The sequence below is a fragment of the Staurois parvus genome, unplaced genomic scaffold (assembly GCF_062004578.1).
Source record: "Staurois parvus isolate SC_StPar_1 unplaced genomic scaffold, SC_StPar_1.0 ptg000721l, whole genome shotgun sequence".
Taxonomy (NCBI): domain Eukaryota; kingdom Metazoa; phylum Chordata; class Amphibia; order Anura; family Ranidae; genus Staurois; species Staurois parvus.
This window is the reverse complement of record NW_028318517.1, coordinates 1,812,696-1,837,087: the sequence shown is the minus strand read 5'-3', so window position 1 is coordinate 1,837,087 and position 24,392 is coordinate 1,812,696. Positions and strand designations below refer to the sequence as shown.

The following is a 24,392-nucleotide window of genomic DNA, read 5'->3' as shown; positions in this document are numbered from 1 at the left end:
AGTAATAGAAGATCCTCCTCTTTGAAAATCAGATAATCTAATAAAAGATCGATCATACCACCAACGAAACGCTTGAGGGGAAGAAAAAGCTGCAACAAAAGCAGGATTACCAAAAAATGAAACACCTGGGGGAATAGAAGAGACCAGATTCAATTTAAATTTGTATTTGGACCAAAGTGTCAGTGAATGGGTCACTATGGAGTTATGAAAAGTAAATGATCGAGGGGAGATTTTAGACCACAATATACCCGGTAAGTAAAATGGCCGTATAGATTGAGATTCAAACTTGATCCAAGGGATCTGAGAGTTAATAGTTGCCCACTGTGATAGTTGTGCAAAATGAGATGAGATATAATATAGCCAAAAATTGGGAAGACCCAGACCTCCCGTCCGTTGTGAGCGGTACAAAACAGACGAAGTTAAACGTAGACGTTTATTACCCCAGATACAATTATTCATAGACCGCTGAAAGTGATCCAAAAACGTTTTCGAGACCGAAACTGGAAGTGCTCTAAAAAGATAAAGTAGTTTAGGCAAAATATTCATTTTAACTGCCGTGACTCTACCCAGAAAGGAGATATGGTAACCATGCCAAATCTTTAATAGAGTAGAGAGACGTGATACACATGGTGGATAATTAGCAGCAAACATATGGGAGTGAGATTAATACCCAAATAGGAAATCCGATCCGTGACCCAACGAAATAGAAAAGAGCTACGGAGAGAGGCACTCAGGGAATCAGGAACATTAACAGGCATAATCACCGATTTAGTAAAATTGACAGTGAGACCTGACGCTATAGCAAAATCATTCAATACGGCACATAGATTAGGCAATGAATTTAACGTATTGGCTTATTTTGAATTGTGAAACTAATAAAGGGTAGCCAGAAATATGGGTAGCCAAAGGTTCCAACACCAGCGCAAATAAAAGGGGTGAAAAAGGACAACCCTGATGGGTGCCTCTACCCAATGTAAAAAAATCAGAATTACAGCCAGGAAGCCTAATTCTCATTTTAGGAGAGTCGTATAGGGCGTGTATACCAGCCAAAAACCCGTCATTGAAGCCCATCTTCTGTAACAAGGAAAATAAATAGGGCCAAAGCACACTGTCAAAGGCCTTGTTTATGTCTAGACTCATCAGCAGAACCTCTTTAGAATGCAAATTGGCATCTTGAATAACATTTAGGGTGAGGCGTAATGAATCTGTCTGGAATAAAACCCGATTGGTCCGGAGAGACCAAAGAGGAGATAATAGGGGCCAACCTGTCTGCCAAAATACGGCTAAATATTTTCAGATCGTTATTCATTACTGAGATTGGTCTATAGTTTTGTGGTAAACTGTGGTCTTTCTGTGGTTTGGGTATTAACCACTTGCCTACCAGGCACTTATACCCCCTTCCTTACCAGGCCAATTTTCAGCTTTCAGCGCTGCCGCAATTTGATTGACAATTGCGCGGTCATGCAACATTGTACCCATATGAAATTTTGATCATTTTTTTCTCACAAATAAAGCTTTCTTTTGGTGGTATTTAATCGCCACTGGGCACTTTACTTTTAGCGCTATAAATTAAAAAAAGTGCAAAAAATTTGAAAAAAAAAAAAAGTTTATTTGTTTCTTTTATAAAATTTTTCAAACAGGTATTTTTTCTCCTTCACTGATTTGCGTTGATGAGGCAGCACTGATGGGCACTGATAGGCGGCACTGATGGGCACTGATAGGCAGCACTAAAGGGCACTGATAGGCAGTACTAATGAGGTGGCACGGATAGGCGGCACTGATAGACAGCACTAATTAGGGGTCACGGATAGGCGGCACTGATATGCAGCACTGATAGGCGGCACTGATGATGGGTACTGATAGACGGCACTGACTGGCATCACTTCTGGGCACTGACTGGCGGCACTGACTGGCACAACCCCTGGGCACTGACTGGTGGCACTGACTGGCAGCACTGCTGGGCTGCACTGGTGGGTGGCACTGGTGGACAGCACTGGTGGGTGGGCACAGGTGGGTGGCACTGGTGGGCACAGGTGGGTGGCACTGGTGGGCACAGGTGGGTGGGCACAGGTGGGTGGCACTGCTGGGCACATGTAGGTGGCACTTCTGGGCACAGGTAGGTGGCACTGCAGAGTGGCACAGGTGGGTGCACTGCTGGGCACAGGTGGGGGCACTGCTGGGCACAGGTGGGGGCACTGCTGGGAATGGGTGGGCGGGGCTAGTGGGCGCACTGCTGATCGGAACTTGCGGGGGTCACTGCTGGGCACCGATCATCAGGGCACTGATCATCAGTGCCCTGATGATCGGTGCCAATCCCCGCTCTGACAACTGCCGGTTCTCGGCAGTACTTTCCTCACGATCTGACAGCGTGAGGAAAGTGCAGCCGAGAACCGGCACTTGCATTTCCCTGTGATCAGCGTGTCATTGGACACCGCTGATCACATGGTAAAAGGCCGGTGGGATCGGCCTTTCACCACATCACGTGATCAGCTGTGTCCGCAGGACACAGCGATCACGGAGATCGCCGGGTGCGTGCCCCCTGGGGCGTGCAGGAGAGCGCGTTCTGGGAGGACGTCATATGACGTCCACTCAGAACTGGCCGGCCGCGGTGAAGCCCTCTTTCGGCTATGCGCGGTCGGCAAGAGGTTAAAGACATATTAGCCAACAGCATCTCCTCCGGGAACTTACCCCCCTGCAAGACATCATTAAATAATGTTATCAAATAGGGAGCCAACGTAGAGGCAAAATGTTTATAATAACTAGCGGAGAATCCATCAGGACCCGGTGCAGTAAAACTTTTTAGCGCGCTAATCGCACATGTTATTTCCTCCAAAGTACAGGGGGCATTAAGAGAGGCAAGCTGAGAAGGTGTGAGAGCAGGGAGGGGTATAGAATCCAGCCATGAGTCAGATGGTGGAACAGAATTTGACTGGAGGAGCTAGTAGGTTAGAATAACATTTTTCAAAAACACCCAAAACTTCTTGAGGTAGAGATGAAATAGCGCCCGAGTTAGTGCGTAACTTATAAATATGTGAGGGGCGCAGAGAGTGATTCAATTTCCTTGCAAACATAATGGATGCTGAGTTGCTATGCAGCAAGAACAAGGCCTTTGACCAGCGGAGAGCTTTTTCAGTCTTTTGAGAAAGCAGAGTATTCAATTCTAAACGCTTCTGAGATAGTAACCGTTTATTAAGAAGAGATGGATTAGCAATATGTGTTTCTAATTCTCAGGTAAGTTGCAGAATTTGCTGCCATCGATTTCTATTTCTGGATGATGCCATAGAGATAAGGCAGCCACGTAGGACCGCCTTATGGGCTACCCATAGTGTGGCTGGAGATATATCAGGAGTAGATTTAGATTGAAAATATTCTTGAATAGATGTAACCACCTCTTGGCGAGAGTTAATATCAGTGAGCATAGAGTCATTAAGTCTCCAAGAGAAGGGGGTAGGTGCCAATCCTATAAATGTGATAGATAAGGCCATTATATTGTGATCTGACCAGGGACTCAAGTGGATACAAGCTTTCCTAGAATTAGATAGTAAAATGGGGGTACAGTAGATATAATCTAATCTAATCTATAATATAATTTAGCATAAGAGTCATGTGGGTGAGAATAAAATGAGTAATCCCTGGCTCCCACATTATGTGCCCTCCAGGTATCAACCAACTGGAGGGCATCCAGTTTTTTAGTGAGGGATTTTGGGAAAGTTTGGGAAGATTGCGAGGGAGAGCTATGGTCCAAAAGCGGATTTGCTACCAGGTTAAAATCACCACCCACCAATAGATGGGGGGACAAGAACCTATCAAGAATGCTAAAAAATTGAGAAAAAAAGGAAGCTTGTGCCGAATTAGGCGCATAGATATTAGCGATCGTAAGTTCACGACCCGAAAGAGCGCCTTTAAGAATGATAAACCTACTGTCTGGATCACGGTACACATGTTGAACCTCAAAAGGGAATGAATTATGCAACAAAAATGGCTACACCTCTGCTTTTAGAGGAATGTAAAGTGTAATATCCCTGCCTATAGGATTTATGAAAATATGTCGGGTGTTTTGCGGATGCAAAGTGGGTCTCCTGTAGTAAAATAATTTTAGCCCCCAATCGCTTATATTGAAGAAAGACTGTTTTGCGCTTGTTTGGTGAATTGAAACCCTGCACATTATGCGAAATACATTGAATAACCATGGCAACACGGAAATAATAGCTATCGGCATAAAAGTACATATTGACAGGACATCTCTAAAAACTATTTGGCTAGACATTAGAATCAGCAGATCCACAACAAAGCAATAATCTGTAGTGACAATTTAAGGAACATCCAGACCCCGGTGTGGGCGCCAGGACATCCACAAATCAGCACAAAACCAATATCATGTACTAAGGCTTTATAAAGAAGAAAGATAGAAAGCAATAGAGGTGAGGTTTTAAGAACTTCTACAATTAAAAGGTTAGCTAGAAAACATGGATCAGGTGGGCCTTTTGCCATACCTGAAAAAACAGAAAAATCAAACATCAAAGGGCCAATCAGGCCCAAACCCTGACACTGTAAAGCATGGAAACCAGAGCCGCCACCCCACAATCGGGCGGTGACATCTCCGGCCATGCCAGGTGGCAGGGGGGGTCACGTGTCCAAGAGTCTTAAGACCATGAACATACGGGAGGTGTAATATAGGTCCGAAGACCTTAGTTAAACTTTAACACATCCAGATATAAGTACCAAAAATGCAAACATAATATGCAGGATATAGAGACATCTCAATAGTGACCAAGAAAAACATCCAAAGGATGTATGAGACACAAACGAGCAAAATCCATCAATAACGGTTTATCCTGGTTCTTGTCTGACTCTCCTCCGTTCTCTTCTTGGAGATGGAGTGTGCCATATTGGAGATACCCGAGGAGTGGAAGGAGGACGTCGACGAGAAGGAGGATCAACCAAGCCCAATTCGGCCAAAATATCCTGGCCCTCAGGGAGAAAGGTAGCTGTGTATGTGCTTCCATTGTGGGGGACTATCAACTTAAAGGGGAAGCCCCATTTATAGCGGATCCGAGCTGAAAAAAGGGTGGATGTAATTTCCTTCATTTTTCTGCGTCTCTCCAACGTAGCCGGAGAGACATCTGGGAATATTTGCAAAGCGGAGCTTTCAAAAATGATTGTTGGGATATTGCGGGCAGCCCTGAGTTTTCTTTAATCAGGAAATCCTTCATACAAAGGACAATGTCACGAGGTGGTTTATCGTTAGGAGGCTTTGGGCGCAGGGCTCTGTGAATGCGGTCACAAGCAAAGGACCCGGTGTCATGGTCCGGAAGGAGTGATTGGAATAGCTTGGTCATGGCTTTTGAAAGGTCATTCACAGACTCCGGGACTCCTCTGACTCGCAAATTATTCCTGCGGTTACGATTATCAAGATCCTCAACCTGTGCCTGCAATTGTGCAAAGGTTGTCTGTAAATGATCGTGATCCCTGGAAAGCTCACCATGAGCCAGACTGAGTTCATCATGTTTGGTTTCCAAGCGGTTGGTTCTGGAGCCCAATGCCGCTATTTCCTGGGATAGAACATTCGTGCTCTTGTGGAGTTCTGATTGGAATTTAGCAGCTAGCTTAGTGTACATAGTTTCCAGGCAAGATTCCAAGTCCCCCTTTGTAGGTTGCTGTGCACATTCAGTGTCCTGAGTTAATGTATGAACTACGGTATTCTGCGTGGGACCGGATGGAGATGCTCCTTCTGTATTATCTTGAGACATGTTGCTTATCTCGTGCGTTTTAAGTAGGTATGTCGTAAGGGACTTTTGAGCTTGTCCCTTCTTTTTCTTGGTGGATGGCATATAGGAAGTCCCTTGGGGGTGATCAATTGAAAATTAGATGTCCAAGGAAGATACCCCAGGAGACCTATAACGCCCTAAGCAGGTACGATGATAGTCACATGGATGCGGTCAGGCACATCAGCAGAATCGATATATTGTAAAAATTATTATTAACTAGTTGCCAACCGCAGATAGCCGAATGATGGCTGCACTGCGGCCGGCCAGTTCTGGGTGGACGTCATATGACATCCCCCCAGAACGCGCTCTCCTGCGCGCCCCAGGGGGCGCGCACCCGGCGATCTCCGTGATCGCTGTGTCCTACGGACACAGCTGATCACGAGATGTGGTAAAAGGCCAATCATACCGGCCTTTTACCACGTGATCAGCGGTGTCCAATGACACGCTGATCACAGGGAAATGCAAGTGCCGGTTCTCGGCTGCACTTTCCTCACGCTGTCAAATCGTGAGGAAAGTACTGCCGAGAACCAGCAGTTGTCAGAGTGGGGATCGGCACCGATCATCAGGGCACTGATGATCAGTGCCCTGATGATCGGTGCCCAGCAGTGCCACCCACAAGTTCCGCCCACCTGTGCCCAGCAGTGCGCCCACTAGCTCCGCCCACCTGTGCCCAGCAGATCACCCACCTGTGCCCAGCAGTGCATCCACCTGTGCCAGCAGTGCACCCACCTGTGCCACTCTGCAGTGTCACACACCTGTGCCCAGCAGTGCCACCCACCTGTGCCCACCAGTGCCACCCACCTGTGCCCACCAGTGTCACTCACCTGTGCCCACCCACCAGTGCTGCCCACCAGTGCCACCCACCAGTGCAGCCCAGCAGTGCTGCCAGTCAGTGCCACCAGTCAGTGCCCAGCGGTTGTGCCAGTCAGTGCCGCCAGTCAGTGCCCAGCAGTGATGCCAGTCAGTGCCATCTATCAGTACCCATCATCAGTGTCACCTATCAGTGCCGCCTATCAGTGCTGCATATTAGTGCCGCCTATCCGTGACACCTCATTAGTGCTGCCTATCAGTGCCGCCTATCCGTGCCACCTCATAAGTACTGCCTATCAGTGCCCTTTAGTGCTGCCTATCAGTGCCCATCAGTGCCGCCTATCAGTGCCCATCAGTGCTGCCTCATCAACGCACATCAGTGAAGGAGAAAAATTACCTGTTTGAAAAATTTTATAATAGAAACAAAGAAACTTTTTTTTTTTTTTCAAATTTTTTGCACTTTTTTAATTTATAGCGCAAAAAGTAAAGCACCCAGTGGTGATTAAATACCACCAAAAGAAAGCTTTATTTGTGAGAAAAAAATGATCAAAATTTCATATGGGTACAATGTTGCATGACCGCGCAATTGTCAATCAAAGTGCGGCAGCGCTGAAAGCTGAAAATTGGCCTGGTAAATAAGGGGGTATAAGTGTCTGGTAGGCAAGTGGTTAAGCCGCAGAAATGCAGAGTGGACATAGGCTGCAACAGGCCCCCCAACGAGACCAAGGATCCAAGAGCTGGCTCCAATTCCCACCACAGGAGGCCTTTGGGCCCAGCAGGGGTCACATTCACAGGGGGAGGAGCACGTGGACCAGATAGTGGGAGCCACGGACCACCAAACGTTGGGGGGGGATCAGAAAACCAGCACCCGCCCCCACTATACTGCTTGTACTCACTGCGATCCCGATGGGACAGGATCAGGGCTGGATGGAGCAGGTCACACTAGGCTGCAGGCCTCCACCGCCTCAGAGGAGGGAAATAAGGTCCGCCGCCCCCCCCAGATATAGGGAATGGTCCAGGTGCCTCCGATGCCCCGGATGGGTCCACCTCCACCCAGATGGCCGCGGATTCTGTGCTGGGGCTCCGCAGTCGCACCAGGCCTCGGACCTCCACGGTTGTGGAGAGGGGTAATTCAGTCTGGATCCCCTCTCCCAAATGCAGAGGATAGTGAGGGAGCCCCCCTGTGACTCGGATGGGTCCGCGGTCGCCAGATGGCAGCGGAGATGAGGCCAAGGCTCCGCAGCCACACTAGGCCGTGGATGTCCGCGATCACGGAGATGGGCAATACAGCCCGGATCCCCTCCTCCAGATGCAGGGGACTGTGCAGCAGCCTCCGGCACCCCGTACGATGCCCCCGCTGCCCGGATGACAGCGGATTACAATCCTGGGCGCCGGAGCTCTGGATTAGGTGGCCGCTCCGGTCGCCATTTTGGACATGCCCCGAAAAACCACTTTCTTGTCATCAGTGATGGAAATGTTCCTCACTAAAGTCCTGTCTTCCTGTACATCATGGATCCCACACAACCCTGGAGGTGTATTAGTGCCTTGAGTGTGGGAAATGTCTTCTAGATGAATGTTGCTGGACATCCCAGCTCTCATGGGAAGAAACACACCCTGATATACACCTCAGATATACTCCATGGCTGATCTTCATCATGGAAGAAACAGTTCATAAGGAGATCAGAGGTCCCCAAAGACATGGATGAAGTGTGGGACCGGGTTGGCCATTGATGGCAGGAGAAGAATAAAAATGGAGTCCTTCCCTGTGATTGGCTGAGTACATTTTGTGGTGGGAGATTTCACAAACACTTGGAGGTCTTTTTAAAAATAAATATTTCTACCTCCTGTATACCGGACACTTCCCCCCCCCTTCCTGCCCAGGCTGACTGGTAACTATCAGCGCTCTCACACTTTGAATGACAATTACACCGTCATGCAACATTGTACCCAAATTATATTTTTGTAATTTTTTCACACAAATAGATATTTATTTTGGTGGTATTAAACACCACTTGTTACCATTTTTCTTGTTTCTTGTTTTTACAAATAAATCGTCTTTCCTTCTAAATGTAGACAAAGGTGTATTCTGCGCCATTTCTTGGGTACAATAACCCCAATCAGTGTCTATGATTCAGTGTGTAGGAGAGTTATAGAGTCTACAAACTATGGGATAGATGTCTGAAAATCCATCATGTCTGATGACGGCAGATCTCATTTCTGAGGATCAAAAACACCAGAACGGTACAAATTGTCAGAACTTTATCTGTGAGGAAATAATCCGTATACAATTCATGGAAACAGGCGGGATCTGGAATGAAGGAGATTCCCTACTAATTCTCACAAAGTAACCGACATCCCAGTTCTGTATTTGTGATAATTGGAAGATGAAATAAAACACAATAATGTGCAAAAATATATATTTATTAATAATATAAATCAGTACAAAATGGTGATGAAATCTAATAGGTGATGATAAATAATAAACAATACAAGATAACAGTACAATGATCTAATCCACAATAATGGGGAGAAATACAAGCCGGCAATTACTGCCAAATATTAATGAATTAGATCCAACTGTCTGGAAATGTCGTGTAAGAAATCAGTAACTCAGCAACATGTGACAACAGATATACAAATCCCCCCCCGTGATCTCTCTACAGCCAGATATTCAACGCTCAACGTGTACCTTGCCATGACTTGATCTGGAATCCCATACACAGGCCAATCCAATCCGCTTACAATCTGAGATGAAGATGTAATGTTACATGAAGTAGTCTGCCTTGTCATATATATACTGTATACATCCGGATAAACCATTGACTAGAAGCCAGAATCAGCCTACCGGGCACTTCTACCCCCTTCCTGCCCAGGCCAATTTCTAGCTTTCAGCGCTGTCACACTTTGACAATTGAGCGGTCATGCAACACTGTACCCATATGACATTTTTTATCATTTTTTCTGATAGATAGAGCTTTATTTGGTGGTATTTAATCACCTCTGGGTTTTTTATTTTTTCTTAAACAAACCAAAAACTACTGAACATTTTGAAAAAAAATTTTTTTTTCTTAGTTTTTGTTATAAAATTTTGTAAGTAAGTGATTTTTCTCCTTCACTGATGTGTGCTAATGAGGCTGCACTGATGGGCACTGATGAGGAGGCACAGGTAGGTGGCACTGATGGGCACTGAAAGGCAGCACTCATATATAGCACTGATAGGCAGCACTGACTGGCACTGATAGGTGGCACTGATGCACACTGATAGGCAGCACTGACTGGCATTGATAGGCGGCACTGATTGGATTGATAGGTGGCACTGACTGGCACTGATTGGTGACACTGAAAGGCAGCTCAAATGGGCACTGATATGTGGCATTGATGTGCACTGGTAGGCAAATATGTGGCACTGATGGGCACTGGAATGTGGCACTGTTCAGCACTGACAGCTGGCACTGATGGACACTGGCAGGTGGTACTTCTGGGGCCACACTGATCATCAGGGGACACTGATCATCAGTGCCCAGATGATCAGTGTACATGTCCCCTCTGTAGAATGACGATTACTGGCTCTCCTCTGTCAGCGTGACAGCTCGTGAGGAGAGAAATGCCGATAACCGGCATTTCCCTGTTTACATGTGATCATCTGTGATTGAACACAGCTGATCACATGACCAAGCCGACATCTTCAGCTCTTTCCAAGGGACACAGCGCACTGCCGATCGCCGTGCTGCACGCTCCCAGAGCCACACATGCGTGGTGAGAATGGGAGGACATCATATGATGTCCTCCCAGAATGAGAGAACCACTTTGCGCCCATCATTGGACTATATGGCGGGCGGGAGGTGGATAAAATAAATCTTCCCCAGAAGAGTGAAACGAAAATAATTTATACTGCAGGTAAAATGACTTCACATTGTAGCAATTGTGCACACCGAGATGGACACGGTCATCCATCTTGTTAACAATCTTCCAAGCTGTATCATCTCTACTCCCAAATCAGCTTTCCTCATCCCCCCTCCCTCTCTGTTGAGTGACATGTGGTCTGTTTGATGCAGATCACAGGCAGCAAACTCCATGGGAGGGCGTCAGGGCTATAAATCCCACAACTGAGCTGGGGCCTAGATGTCTGTTAACTTTGCAATCTGGGCTCGTAAAGCCATAAACCAAGTCCTTCACTGAGTTCAAAAGACATTCCAAGGAGTCGTAAAAATAGACTTACATTTAAAAACTCACTTTTCATATAAGTTTATATCTTCAAATAGAACATAATTACCTAAACATGGAGCCCATATTCGGACAGCTTAATTTAAGACCATTCTCCAGGTACATTACAACCCCTAGCTGGCATATACAGGAGAGCTGAAAATTACATCTTCTTAACCATTCCAGTGGATATTTCATATTTCATATCTATCCGTTCAGCCAAAGATTCTGTGTAATAATCTACTCGTGGATATGTATCCAGAATAAGTTATAAACCATAATATAATTTTTGCAGGCTTTGGTCATAGCCTGAGGTCTCCACCTACAACTCCCTCCCCAAATGAGGCGATTGGTTTACTGCTCCAGTCAGACACCCTGTGGAGTTGCTAGAAAAAGCTAAGCTAGGCTGAGTTGAGGTGGGTGAGCGTTGAAGATTCTCCCTTTAACATTGGAACCAACTTTGGGAAAAACGCCCTTTTGCTCAGAAAACTTGAAGCTGCTTAACCCAAGGCTTTTGGCAAGTACTTTATCCCTCTAAACTCCTTTCCGTTATCTCTTTGCTGTGTTATTGTTCTCTGTATATTTTTATATATATTGGCTACATCTTTTTCTGTAAATATTTTTATTGCACCCTTTTGACCTTTTAGTAATAAATCTTACTTTCTGAAAGTGTTGAACTGTTTCTAAAGCTCTTTAATGCAAACTATGTATTCCTGCCTCTGAAGAGCGCTACTGTGTGTGTTTAACCCTCTGTATAACCTGCCTGCGGTGACAGTGGTGTACAGACAATTATTCAACCATCCTAGTGTTATTGCTGATATTGCCAAGTTTTCTCTTTCTCTGTACAAAAAGGAGGTGGTGGCAGTGTGAAGGGTTAATTGTGTAATTAACCTGACCCAGTAACAATCGCTCAGGCTTCCGGTACATCGATTGTGGTCCAGTGAGCTGGAAAATCATTGTGCAGGGTGCAGCTGTGCATGACATTGTTACGCACATGACAGCGCGGTTTTAGATTGGCTAGTCCTTTGGTCATGAGTTTGGTGAGAAGGTCAGGGGTCTGACACCGCGCCCGTCACATATTGGATGGCAGCGTATGTGGGATAGTTGCATTAAGAGCTTCGGTGAAGTGTTAGGAATTAGTTCTGCACTGAAGGATTGTAACCTTTGTGGAAACAGTCCTTAGAGACAAGCGGTGCATATGTTTCATATACAGTTGTGTTCAAAATAATAGCAGTGTGTTGAAAAAAGTGAATAAAGCTGAAAATCCTTCTAATACTTTTATTTCCATCCACACAAATGCATTGGGAACACGACACATTCTATTCCAAATCACAACATGAAGAAAAATACATCAAATTTGTGTTGTTCCTCTAAAAAATTTAAAGAAAAGTGAATATTAGACGGTTCAAAAAAATGGCCGTGTTTGTATTCTTCTTTACAAACTCAAACATTCACTATATAAACTGGGAAATGTTTGAAGATTTTGCTTTCCTTTGAATGACTTCATGAATATTTGGTTGTAGTCGCACTGTTTCTGAGAACTGCTGTACATCTGTGTTGCATGGAGTCACCCAACTTCTGGCCCCTGTGATCAGGTATTCCAGCCCAGGATGATTGGACCACATTCCACAGTTCTTCTCTATTTCTTGGTTTTGCCTCAGAAACTGCATTTTTGATGTCACCCCACAAGTTTTCTATTGGATGAAGATCCGGGGATTGGGCTGGCCACTCCATAACGTCCATCTTGTTGGTCTGGAACCAAGATGTTGCCCATTTACTGGTGTGTTTGGGGTCGTTGTCTTGTTGGGACACCCATTTCAAGGGCATTTCCTCTTCAGCATAAGGCAGCATGACCTCTTCAAGTATTCTGATGTATTCAAACTGATCCATGATCCCTGGTATGCGATAAATAGGCCCAACACCGTAGTATGAGAAACATCCCCATATCATGATGCTTGCACCACCATGCTTCACAGTCTTCACAGTGTACTGTGGCTTGAATTCAGGGTTTGGGGGTCGTCTGACAAACTGTCTCCGGCCACTAGACCCAAAAAGAACAATCTTACTTTCATCAGTCCACAAAATGTTGCCCCATTTCTCTTTAGGCCAGTCAATGTGCTCTTTGGCAGATTGTAACCTCTTCAGCACACGTCTTTTTCCCAACAGTGGGACTTTGCGGGGACTTCTTGCAGATAGCTTGGCTTCACATCGGCGTCTTCTAATTGTAACAGTCCTCACAGGGAACGTCACACCTTCTTTCATCTTCCTGGAGCTGATTGTTGGCTGAGTCCGCCCCATTTTGGCTCTTCTTCTATCCATTCCAATGGTAGTTTTTCGCTTTCTTCCACGTCTTTCAGGTTTTGGTTGCCATTTTAAAGCATTTGTGATAATTTTAGCTGAGCAGCCGATCATTTTCTGCACTTCTTTATATGTTTTCCCCTCTCCAATCAACTTTTTAATAAAGGTACACTGTTCTTCTGAACAATGTCTGGAACGACCCTTTTTCCTCAGAATTTCAGAGAGAAATGCACTGTAACCAGCATGTACAACATTTGCTGCCTTCCTTCCTTAAATAAGGGCAATAATTGCCACCTGTTTTTCAAAGAATGAATGACCTCACTAATAGAACTCCACACTGCTATTATTTTGAACACAACTGTATATAGAGAGAAAGACATATAGCAACAGCTCCTTCCTTTTTCTGCTTCCTATTCTATCTTTGCTTGCAATTATGCCTGGTGACGCAGAATGCAAGAAAATGAGCAAAAGTAATTTGAGTGCTGAATGTGCCTCATGAGGAATGGACATCGGTTGCAAAACTCGTAAAGATTTGATTTGGCACCTACAGGAGCATGATAGCCGAGCAGACCAGAACTCGAGGGAACCTGACCATGATGGGGTTCCCGCCTCCTCAGATCCCAGGGGCTCAGAGATGGCCTCACAGGATGGGCATACAGAGACTGACACTGGAGTATCATCAAATGTTATCTTCACACCACTACCTGAGTGGGCCAGCACCAGAGAGCCTGTAACCAGTAGAGATTCTCCTTAGATGCAGGAAGCCCTGAAATGCATCATGGAGACAGTTCCTGGGGCATACCTAAAGTTCCTTGACTGCCAGGCAGAGAGGAAGGCCTTGGTATATGACATACTCCTGACCACTGCACTCTGTACTCAGGGCTGTATATGACATACTCCTGACCACTGCACTCTATACACAGGGCTGTATATGACATACTCCTGACCACTGCACTCTATACACAGGGCTGTATATGACATACTCCTGACCACTGCACTCTATACACAGGGCTGTATATGACATACTCCTGACCACTGCACTCTATACACAGTTCTGTATAGGACATACTCCTGACGACTGCACTCTATACACAGGGCTGTATAGGACATACTCCTGACCACTGCACTCTATACACAGGGCTGTATATGACATACTCCTGATCACTGCACTCTGTACACAGGGCTGTATATGATATACTCCTGACCACTGCACTCTATACACAGGGCTGTATAGGACATACTCCTGACCACTGCACTCTATACACAGGGCTGTATAGGACATACTCCTAACCACTGCACTCTATACACAGGGCTGTATAGGACATACTCCTGACCACTGCACTCTATACACAGGGCTGTATAGGACATATTCCTGACCACTGCACTCTATACACAAGGCTGTATATGACATACTCCTGACCACTGCACTCTATACACAGGGCTGCATATGACATACTCCTGACCACTGCACTCTATACACAGGGCTGTATAGGACATACTCCTGACCACTGCACTCTATACACAGGGCATGTATATGATATACTCCTGACCACTGCACTCTATACACAGGGCTGTATATGACATGTTCCTGACCACTGCACTCTATACACAGGGCTGTATAGGACATATTCCTGACCACTGCACTCTATACAACGGGCTGTATATGACATACTCCTGACCACTGCACTCTATACACAGGGCTGTATATGACATACTCCTGACCACTGCACTCTATACACAGGGCTGTATAGGACATACTCCTGACCACTGCACTCTATACACAGGGCTGTATATGACATCTTCCTGACCACTGCACTCTATACACAGGGCTGTATAGGACATATTCCTGACCACTGCACTCTATACACAGGGCTGTATATGACATACTCCTGACCACTGCACTCTATACACAGGGCTGTATAGGACACACTCCTGACCACTGCACTCTAGGCTGATGACCTGGGAAGGCTCTCAATGTGTCATCTATGAACAATTTATGATGAAGACGTTTGTCACTCACAACACAATTTTGTTTTTTCATTCAATAAACTTTTTATTGTAATTATATTTTTAACAAGATTGTGATCATAGAATCAGGAAATAACAAAGGAAGAAATCTGATTGGTCAAGAAGATCCTTTGTCTGGAATGTGGGGGCGGAGTCATTATTATTGGTGTACAATACAATACACAACGTGTTCCATTATTATAACAAAGTATTGTAGAAAAGATCCCAACATAGAAAATGGGGGAAAGGAGGAAATAAAGGCGGATATGAAGGGGAATCTGTGTACGGGGAACACCTTAACAATCACCACCATTTTATTCTCCAGGGCCTCTGATGTCACAGAATAGATGTTTGGGGGTTTATCTCATCTTCAGGACCAAAATCTGCATTTTCCCATGTGTGCAAAATCATGCAGAAACAGCTCTGGCAGTGAGAGGGTTAATGTGGGCTAGATGGGATCACTCTGCTGGGGTAACATTAGAGCTCCCCCTAGCTGCAGCCTGGTAATAACATTGCTGGGAGGTCTATTCATTTCTCTGCTCCATACTTCCCGTCTTTATAGAAACGTCTCCTGACATTTGGGGGTCTATTCATAGAATGTTTGTATAGCAATTCCCTCAGTGAGAGTTCATGTCCATTCCTCCTGTGTGAATGGGGGAACCAATGTTATTAGGATCACATCTGAGCTGCTGGAATGTCTTCCATTGATGGGAAATACATTGAAAACTTCTTCTCCTGCCATCAATGGTCAACCCGGTCCCACACTTCATCCATGTCTTTGGGGGCCTCTGATCTCCTTGAACTGTTTCTTCCATGATGAAGATCAGCCATGGAGTATATCTGAGGTGTATATCAGGGTGTGCTTCTTCCCCACATGAGAGCTGGGATGTCCAGCAACATTCATCTAGAAGACATTTCCCGCACTCAAGGCACTAATACACCTCCAGGGTTGTGTGGGACCCCTGATGTACAGGAAGACAGGACTTCAGAGAGGAACATGTCCCTCACTCAGGACAGCAGAGTGGCTTCTCATCCGTGTGAGACATCTGATGTCTGTAAAGATTGGAATTCTGTGAAAAACATTTCCCACACTCAGAACAGGAATATGGCTTCTCCCCTGTGTGACATCTCTGATGTTTGTAAAGATTGCCCTTCTGTGAAAAACATTTCCCGCACTCAGAACAGGAATATGGCTTCTCCCCTGTGTGAGATCTCTGATGTATGTGAAGACTGGACTTCACTGAAAAACATTGCCCACACTCAGGACAGGAATAGAGCTTCTCCCGCTTGTGAGATCTCTCATGTTTATGAAGAAGGGACTGCCGCACAAAACATTTCCCACACTCAGGACAGGAATATGGCTTCTCCACTGTGTGTGATCTCTGATGTGTGTGAAGATTGGATATCTGTGAAAAACATTTCCTGCACTCAGGACAGGAATACGGCTTCTCCCCCGTGTGAGATCTCTGATGATTATGAAGTTTGTACTTCTCTAAAAAACATTTCCCACACTCAGAACAGAAAAATAACTTCTCCCCCGTGTGAGATCTCTGATGTCTGCAAAGACTGGACTTCACTGAAAAACATTTCCCGCACTCAGGACAAGAATACGGCTTCTCCCCCGTGTGAGATCTTTCATGCACATTAAGCACTGATTTATGCCAGAAACCCTTCCCACACTCAGAACAGGAATGTGGCTTTTCCCCCGTGTGAGATCTTTGATGTGTGTAAAGATTGGACTTCACTGAAAAACATTTCCCGCACTCAGGACAGGAATACGGCTTCTCCCCCTTGTGGGATCTCTGATGACTATGAAGTTTGGAATTCACTGAAAAACATTTCCCGCACTCAGGACAGGAATACGGCTTCTCTCCTGTGTGAGATCTTTCATGCACATTAAGCTCTGATTTATGCCGGAAACCCTTCCCACACTCAGAACAGAAAAATAGCTTCTCCCCCGTGTGAGATCTCTGATGTGTGTAAAGATTGGACTTCAGTGAAAAACATTTCCAGCATTCAGGGCAGGAATATGGCTTCTCCCCCGTGTGAGATCTCTGATGTCTGGAAAGATGGGACTTCTGTGAAAAATGTTTCCCGCACTCAGGACAGGAATAAGGCTTCTCCCCCGTGTGAGATCTCTGATGTGTGTCAAGTTTTGATTTTTCTACAAAACATTTCCCACACTCAGGACAGGAATAAGGCTTTTCCCCCGTGTGAGATCTCTGATGTTTATGAAGACTGGACGAATCTGAAAAACATTTCCCGCACTCAGGACAGGAATACGGCTTCTCCCCCGTGTGAGATCTCTGATGTGTGTCAAGTTTTGATTTTTCTACAAAACATTTCCCGCACTCAGGACAGGAATAAGGCTTCTCCCCCGTGTGAGATCTCTGATGTGTGTCAAGTTTTGATTTTTCTACAAAACATTTCCCGCACTCAGGACAGGAATAAGGCTTCTCCCCCGTGTGAGATCTTTGATGTTTATGAAGACTGGACTTATTTGAAAAACATTTCCCGCACTCAGGACAGGAATACGGCTTCTCCCCCGTATGAAATCTCTGATGACTGTAAAGATGGGATGTCTGTGAAAAACATTTCCCGCACTCAGGACAGGAATACGGCTTCTCCCCTGTATGAGATCTCTGATGTTTATGCAGACTGGATATCTGTGAAAAACATTTCCCGCACTCAGGACAGGAATATGGCTTCTCCCCCGTATGAGATCTTTTATGCACATTAAGATCTGATTTACGCTGGAAATCCTTCCCACACTCAGGACATGAATATGGCTTCTCCCCCGTGTGAGATCTTTGATGTATGCAAAGACTGGACTTGACTGAAAAACATTTCCCGCACTCGGGACAGGAAAATGTCTTTTTCCCAGTATGCAATCTCTGATGGGCAGAAAGATTGGACTTGTCTGAAAAGCATTTCCCGCACACAGTACAAGAATAGGACTTCTCCCCTGTGTGAGATCTTTTATGCACATTAAGTTTGGATTTAGAATGGTAACATTTCCCGCACTCAGGACAGGAATACGGCTTCTTTCCTGTGCAAGACCTTTTATGCACATTAAGACCGGATTTATATTGGAAACCCTTCCCGCACTCAGTACAGGAGAATCTCTTCCCTGTTGGAAGGCCGGCCTGGTCCCGCACAGTCTGAGGTTCCTCAGGATACGAGGAATCCGATGGTCCATCTACACTGGGTGGTGCCGGATGGACATTGGAGGGAGTCGGGTTTTCTCCTGGACTATACTGTGTGATGTCCTCATCTTCTACTTTCCAGTCTGGAGACAAAGTGAGACAATCCTCGGAGGTTTTCCTCATCTCCCGGCCATGGACTAAAATACAAAGACAAAGAGGATTACTAGACAGGAGCTGATTGGTTCCCCCAAACCAGGACTCCGCCCACATCAGGCAGCTTGGTCTCTGAGGAGCTTACAATTCCACCCTCAAGGGAACTAGGAAATGGCTCCTCTGATCTCCTACCAGGTCATTTCTTTATTCATGGACCTTAGTCAGAGAGTGAGGAAACAACCAGAACTGTCTTTTATAGGAGGGACAGTGATGAGGGGATTATAGGACGAGGGTCCCCACCCCCTCTATCACTCATCGCCATCTTCCCAACACAAGAAGTACTGCACTTCCTTATTTAGTCCATGATTTAGTCATGAAGAACAGCGGGGCTGAGCCCCACCAGAGGTCAGAGAGTGAGGATGGGGGGAGAACAACCAAGATGAAGACTGGACTGATCCTGAAGACCACCATCATTGGGGTATTGACTCCTCCCTCATTATCACTTTCTGTTTAAGGGTCCAAAGTTGGAGGATGTTATCACATTATTATCACCATGTAAAAGTCTGTGCTCCAATCACATCATCCGATATAAAATGTCCAGCTGGGAGGAAATGGGGGGAACAAAAGAGAATCCATATTATGTGTATATATAGCAGTGGGGGAGGGGGGAGAGCAGAAGTCAGGACTATGGAATGTACAACATAGAGTATATAGTGCAGGGATCAGGAGTATGTAATGTTCAACAGAGTATATAGTGCAGGGGTCAGGAGTATGTAATGTACAACAGAGTATATAGTGCAGGGGTCAGGAGTATGTAATGTACAACATAGAGTATATAGTGCAGGGGTCAGGAGTATGTAATGTACAACAGAGTATATAGTTCAGGGGTCAGGAGTATGTAATGTACAACATAGAGTATATAGTGCAGGGGTCAGGAGTATGTAATGTACAACATAGAGTATATAGTGTAGGGGTCAGGAGTATGTAATGTACAACACAGAGTATATAGTGCAGGGGTCAGGAGTATGTAATGTACAACAGAGTATATAGAGCAGGGGTCAGGAGTATGTAATGTACAACAGCCAGTATATAGTGCAGGGGTCAGGAGTATGTAATGTACAACAGAGTATATAGTGCAGGGGTCAGGAGTATGTAATGTACAACATACAGTATATAGTGCAGGGGTCAGGAGTATGTAATGTACAACATAGAGTATATAGTGCAGGGGTCAGGAGTATGTAATGTACAACATAGAGTATATAGTGCAGGGGTCAGGAGTATGTAATGTACAACATAGAGTATATAGTGCAGGGGTCAGGAGTATGTAATGTACAACAGCCAGTATATAGTGCAGGGGTCAGGAGTATGTAATGTACAACAGAGTATATAGTGCAGGGGTCAGGAGTATGTAATGTACAACAAAGATTATATAGTGCAGGGGTCAGGAGTATGTAATGTACAACATAGAGTATATAGTGCAGGGGTCAGGAGTATGTAACATACAACAGAGTATATAGTACAGGGGTCAGGAGTATATAATGTACAATAGAGTATATAGTGCAGGGGTCAGGAGTATGTAATGTACAACATAGAGTATATAGTGCAGGGGTCAGGAGTATGTAATGTGCAACATAGAGTATATAGTGCAGGGGTCAGGAGTATGTAATGTACAACAGCCAGTATAGAGTGCAGGGGTCAGGAGTATGTAATGCACAACAGAGTATATAGTGCAAGGGTCAGGAGTATGTAATGTACAACAGAGTATATAGTGCATGGGTCAGCAGTATGAAATGTACAACAGAGTACATAGTGCAGGGGTCAGGAGGATGTAATGTACATCAAAGATTATATAGTGCAGGGGTCAGGAGTATGTAACGTACAACAGAGTATATAGTGCAGGGGTCAGGAGTATGTAATGTACAACAGAGTATATAGTGCAGGGGTCAGGAGTATGTAATGTACAACATAGAGTATATAGTGCAGGGGTCAGGAGGATGTAATGTACAACATGGAGTATATAGTGCAGGGGTCAGGACTATGTAATGTACAACATAGAGTATATAGTGCAGGGGTCAGGAGTATGTAATGTACAACATAGAGTATATAGTGCAGGGGTCAGGAGTATGTAATGTACAACACAGAGTATATAGTGCAGGGGTCAGGAGGATGTAATGTACAACATAAAGTATATAGAGCGGGGTGCGTGGCTTGGCGCATGACAAGCTATGCAGCATTTCTGCACAGCTCCTGGCCTGGACCTCCTTCACAGGCTCCTATCTTCCTCCCAGGCTCTCCACATTCATCCTTATGTGCAAGAAACAACACTGGACCCCCCAGGGAGCAACGGGGGACCGGTCTGGTGGCACAATAATCCTGTTCCTGGCCCAATCCACGGCCGAGGCCTTCGGCACCCCGGCCTCAAAGATGGCACTGATGGCTCTCCCCTCCTCATCCCTCTTATACACAGGGCTGCCGGAAGATGGGCAGGTAAGCCCACGGGGCTCTATCTCTCTTTCCCTGGGGATCCTGCAAAACCACCTTCTCCTGTACTGATACCACAGGACTTGCAGGAGTCCTGCAGCCCCTCTCCTATGCGGAGATTACGAGACACACAGGGTTCCCGCAGCCCCTCTTCTGCTATGAGATTACAGGACACACAGGGGTCCCACAGCCCCTCTTCTGCTATGAGATTACAGGACACACAGGGGTCCCACAGCCCCTCTTCTGCTATGAGATTACAGGACACACAGGGGTCCCACAGCCCCTCTTCTACACTAAGACCACAGGACACACAGGGGTCCCGCAGCCCCTCTTCTTCACCATTGAGACCACAGGACACACAGGGGTCCCACAGCCCCTCTTCTACACTAAGACCACAGGACACACAGGGGTCCCACAGCCCCTCTTCTACACTAAGACCACAGGACACACAGGGGTCCCACAGCCCCTCTTGTACACTAAGACCACAGGACACACAGGAGTCCCACAGCCCCTCTTCACCATTGAGACCACAGGACACACAGGGGTCCCGCAGCCCCTCTTCTACACTAAGACCACAGGACACACAGGGGTCCCACAGCCCCTCTTCACCATTAAGACCACAGGACACACAGGGGTCCCGCATCCCCTCTTCTACACTAAGACCACAGGACACACAGGGGTCCCACAGCCCCTCTTCTACACTAAGACCACAGGACACACAGGGGTCCCACAGCCCCTCTTCTACACTAAGACCACAGGACACACAGGGGTCCCGCAGCCCCTCTTCTTCACCATTGAGACCATAGGACACACAGGAGTCCCACAGACCCTCTTCTACACTAAGACCACAGGACACACAGGGGTCCCACAGCCCCTCTTCTGCATTGCAAACACAGGTCGCCCGGGAGTCCCACAGCCCCTCTTCACCACTGAGACCACAGGACACACAGGGGTCCCGCAGCCCCTCTTCTTCACCATTGAGACCACAGGACACACAGGGGTCCCACAGCCCCTCTTCACCATTGAGACCACAGGACACACAGGGGTCCGGCAGCCCCTCTTCTACACTAGGACCACAGGACACACAGGGGTCCCGCAGCCCCTCTTCTACACTAAGACCACAGGACACACAGGGGTCCCACAGCCCCTCTTCTACACTAAGACCACAGGACACACAGGGGTCCCACAGCCCCTCTTCTACACCAAGACCACAGGACACACAGGGGTCCCACAGCCCCTCTTCTACACTAAGACCACAGGACACACAGGGGTCCCACAGCCCCTCTTCTACACTAAGACCACAGGACACACAGGGGTCCCACAACCCCTCTTCTACACTAAGACCACAGGACACACAGGGGTCCTGCAGCCCTTCTCCGGCTTCTCTTTGTTCTGAGGATAGCTGGGATCTGCAGTCCCACATGCGATCCTTACACACTTACATCAAATCTCTCCCTACGAAGACGGATTTTGAGCAATGTGTGAAACATATTGAGCGTACAAACGGGAAATTTCTGCTCTTAAACAAGACATTTGTACGTGTCTGGAAAGGATTGAAAGTACCGCTGATGGCGTAACGAACGCCTTACAAACCCACAAAGAGACTCTTAACTCCCACACGGTCCCTATACAACATCTCATGTACCAACAAGATGACATTGAGAACAGAAACCGCCGTAACAAGATGCAGATTAGGGGCATCCAGAATCCATCGAATCTAAAGATTTAGACACGGTGGTTACCGCTATCTTCAATCAACTCTTACAGCAACCTAAAGACACTCCTATAGAGCTGGATCGAGTACATCGCACGCTGGGCACCAGGAATCCTGATCCATCTTTTGTTCATGACACCTTGTGCAGGGTTCACTACTTCAAGATCAAAGACGCCATCATGTGTGCAGCCAGCTTGCAGGATACCATTGTATTCAATGAAGTGTCGGTGATGCTACTTCCTGACTTCTCCCGCCAGACTCTGGCCATGCGCAGGGCTCTGCGTCCTCTCACTCAGATGTTGCAGGAAAGGCATATCCGCTATCATTGGCGATTTCTGTTTCAACTTCAAGCTTCACAGCATGGTAAATCCACTCAATTCTGCACTCTTGGAGACTGTCCCACATTCCTAGGTGTGCTCGAGCTACCTCAGGTGTCCCTCCCGGACTGGTCCTTTCAGCTCCCGACACCAGGTCACCCATTTCCCTCTCCCTGGCAGCGGTCCGTCCAAAAGAAGCATTCCAGGTCCTCTTCCCAGAAAGATGATCTACTGTCCAAGTAATTTGAGACGTTTGCACCCTTTTTCCTATTTTTTATGGGTTGATTGCCTCTTTTGGTTGCTCCTGTTGGTTCAGTGACTTTTATATTTGTGCTTGTTGCCTTCCGGGCCCTGGGGCCATGGCTCAAGGATTGTTCTCGGGTGACACCGTCGCCGTTTGCTGTGGTGGACTGGGGTGCCTCCAGCCATGGTCTCAGGGGCCTTGGGCCCTCCCTCTATTCACCTCATCTGCACCTGGTTATGTGTATATGTTTATCTATTGAGGAAGGTGTCTATTTTTTCATGCCTGTTTGAGGGTTCATTGAATATGTTTTATAAGGGGGGTCATTCTTGTCTGAGGGGGACCCTCCCTGAAGTTACTAATTGCCTGTGGGAGGCCTGGGTCGGGATCGGATTCATGCGCCTTTGACGTTCCCCACCTAGGTCTTCAGTGTACTGTGTTGTACCACACTGTATGTGTTTTCAGACAGCTTGTCTGTCTGTTAGTTTTTTTCTTCTGCTTTTCATTTTTTTTCTGCTCCCCCCCCCTTTTTTGTTTGTTTTCCCTTCTCTTTTTATCCTTTCTCTTCTTCTTCTTCTTTCTTTTCCTCAGAGCTCGGGAAAGGTTTTGCGCAGCGTTGTTTGTGATGCGTCTTTTTCCTATTTGCTCCACTGCCAATGACTATGACTCCAAATTAAATGTTCCTCTATTAATTGTAGGGGCTTCAACACTCCGGAGATGCGGGGTCAGATGCTCTATCATTTTCACAAATACTGCTCCTTCAGGAAACTCATTTCTGCTCCGATGGTATCTCAGTCCTCCGCAATCATTATTATACTCAATGGTATCATAGTACTAACCCGCTAGCTAGATCTCTAGGGGTGTCGATTGCTTTTCATCATACCTTTGGCCCGGAGGTCTTGGACTCACTAATAGACCCAGCGGGTCGGTACCTCTTCCTCAAATTAAAGTTCCAAGATTTTGTTTTCACAGTGGCGAATGTATACGCTCCCAACCAAGATCAAGCTCCATTTCTTGCAAAGGTCCTCTCTAAGCTGTCCGATTTTGGGGGTCCCTGTTACATTGTTGGAGGGGACTTTACCGTAGCGCTTTCTCCAGACCTGGATTCTTCCATGGGTAAATCTTCTCTCCTTTCATCGATCTTATCCCTTATTAAGTCGCGCCTGCATGACCTACACCTTGTGGACGTTTGGTCAACCCAACACCCTTCAGAGCACGAATATAGTTATTATTCTGTGGCTCACATGTCATACA

At 46.3% G+C, this 24,392-nt stretch overlaps 1 protein-coding gene across 1 annotated transcript in view; it reads right to left on the bottom strand.

Annotated features, from left to right (window-relative positions):
* LOC149445424 (uncharacterized) overlaps window positions 1-18,441 on the bottom strand; it is a 162,122-nt gene extending 143,681 nt beyond the window's left edge. Inside the window, exon 1 of the mRNA XM_089653855.1 lies at window positions 16,131-18,441. Coding sequence (XP_089509981.1) covers window positions 16,131-18,415 — 2,285 coding nt within the window. The 5' untranslated portion in view covers window positions 18,416-18,441. The remainder of the gene's footprint in view (window positions 1-16,130) is intronic.
* Window positions 18,442-24,392: the final 5,951 nt, after the last annotated feature.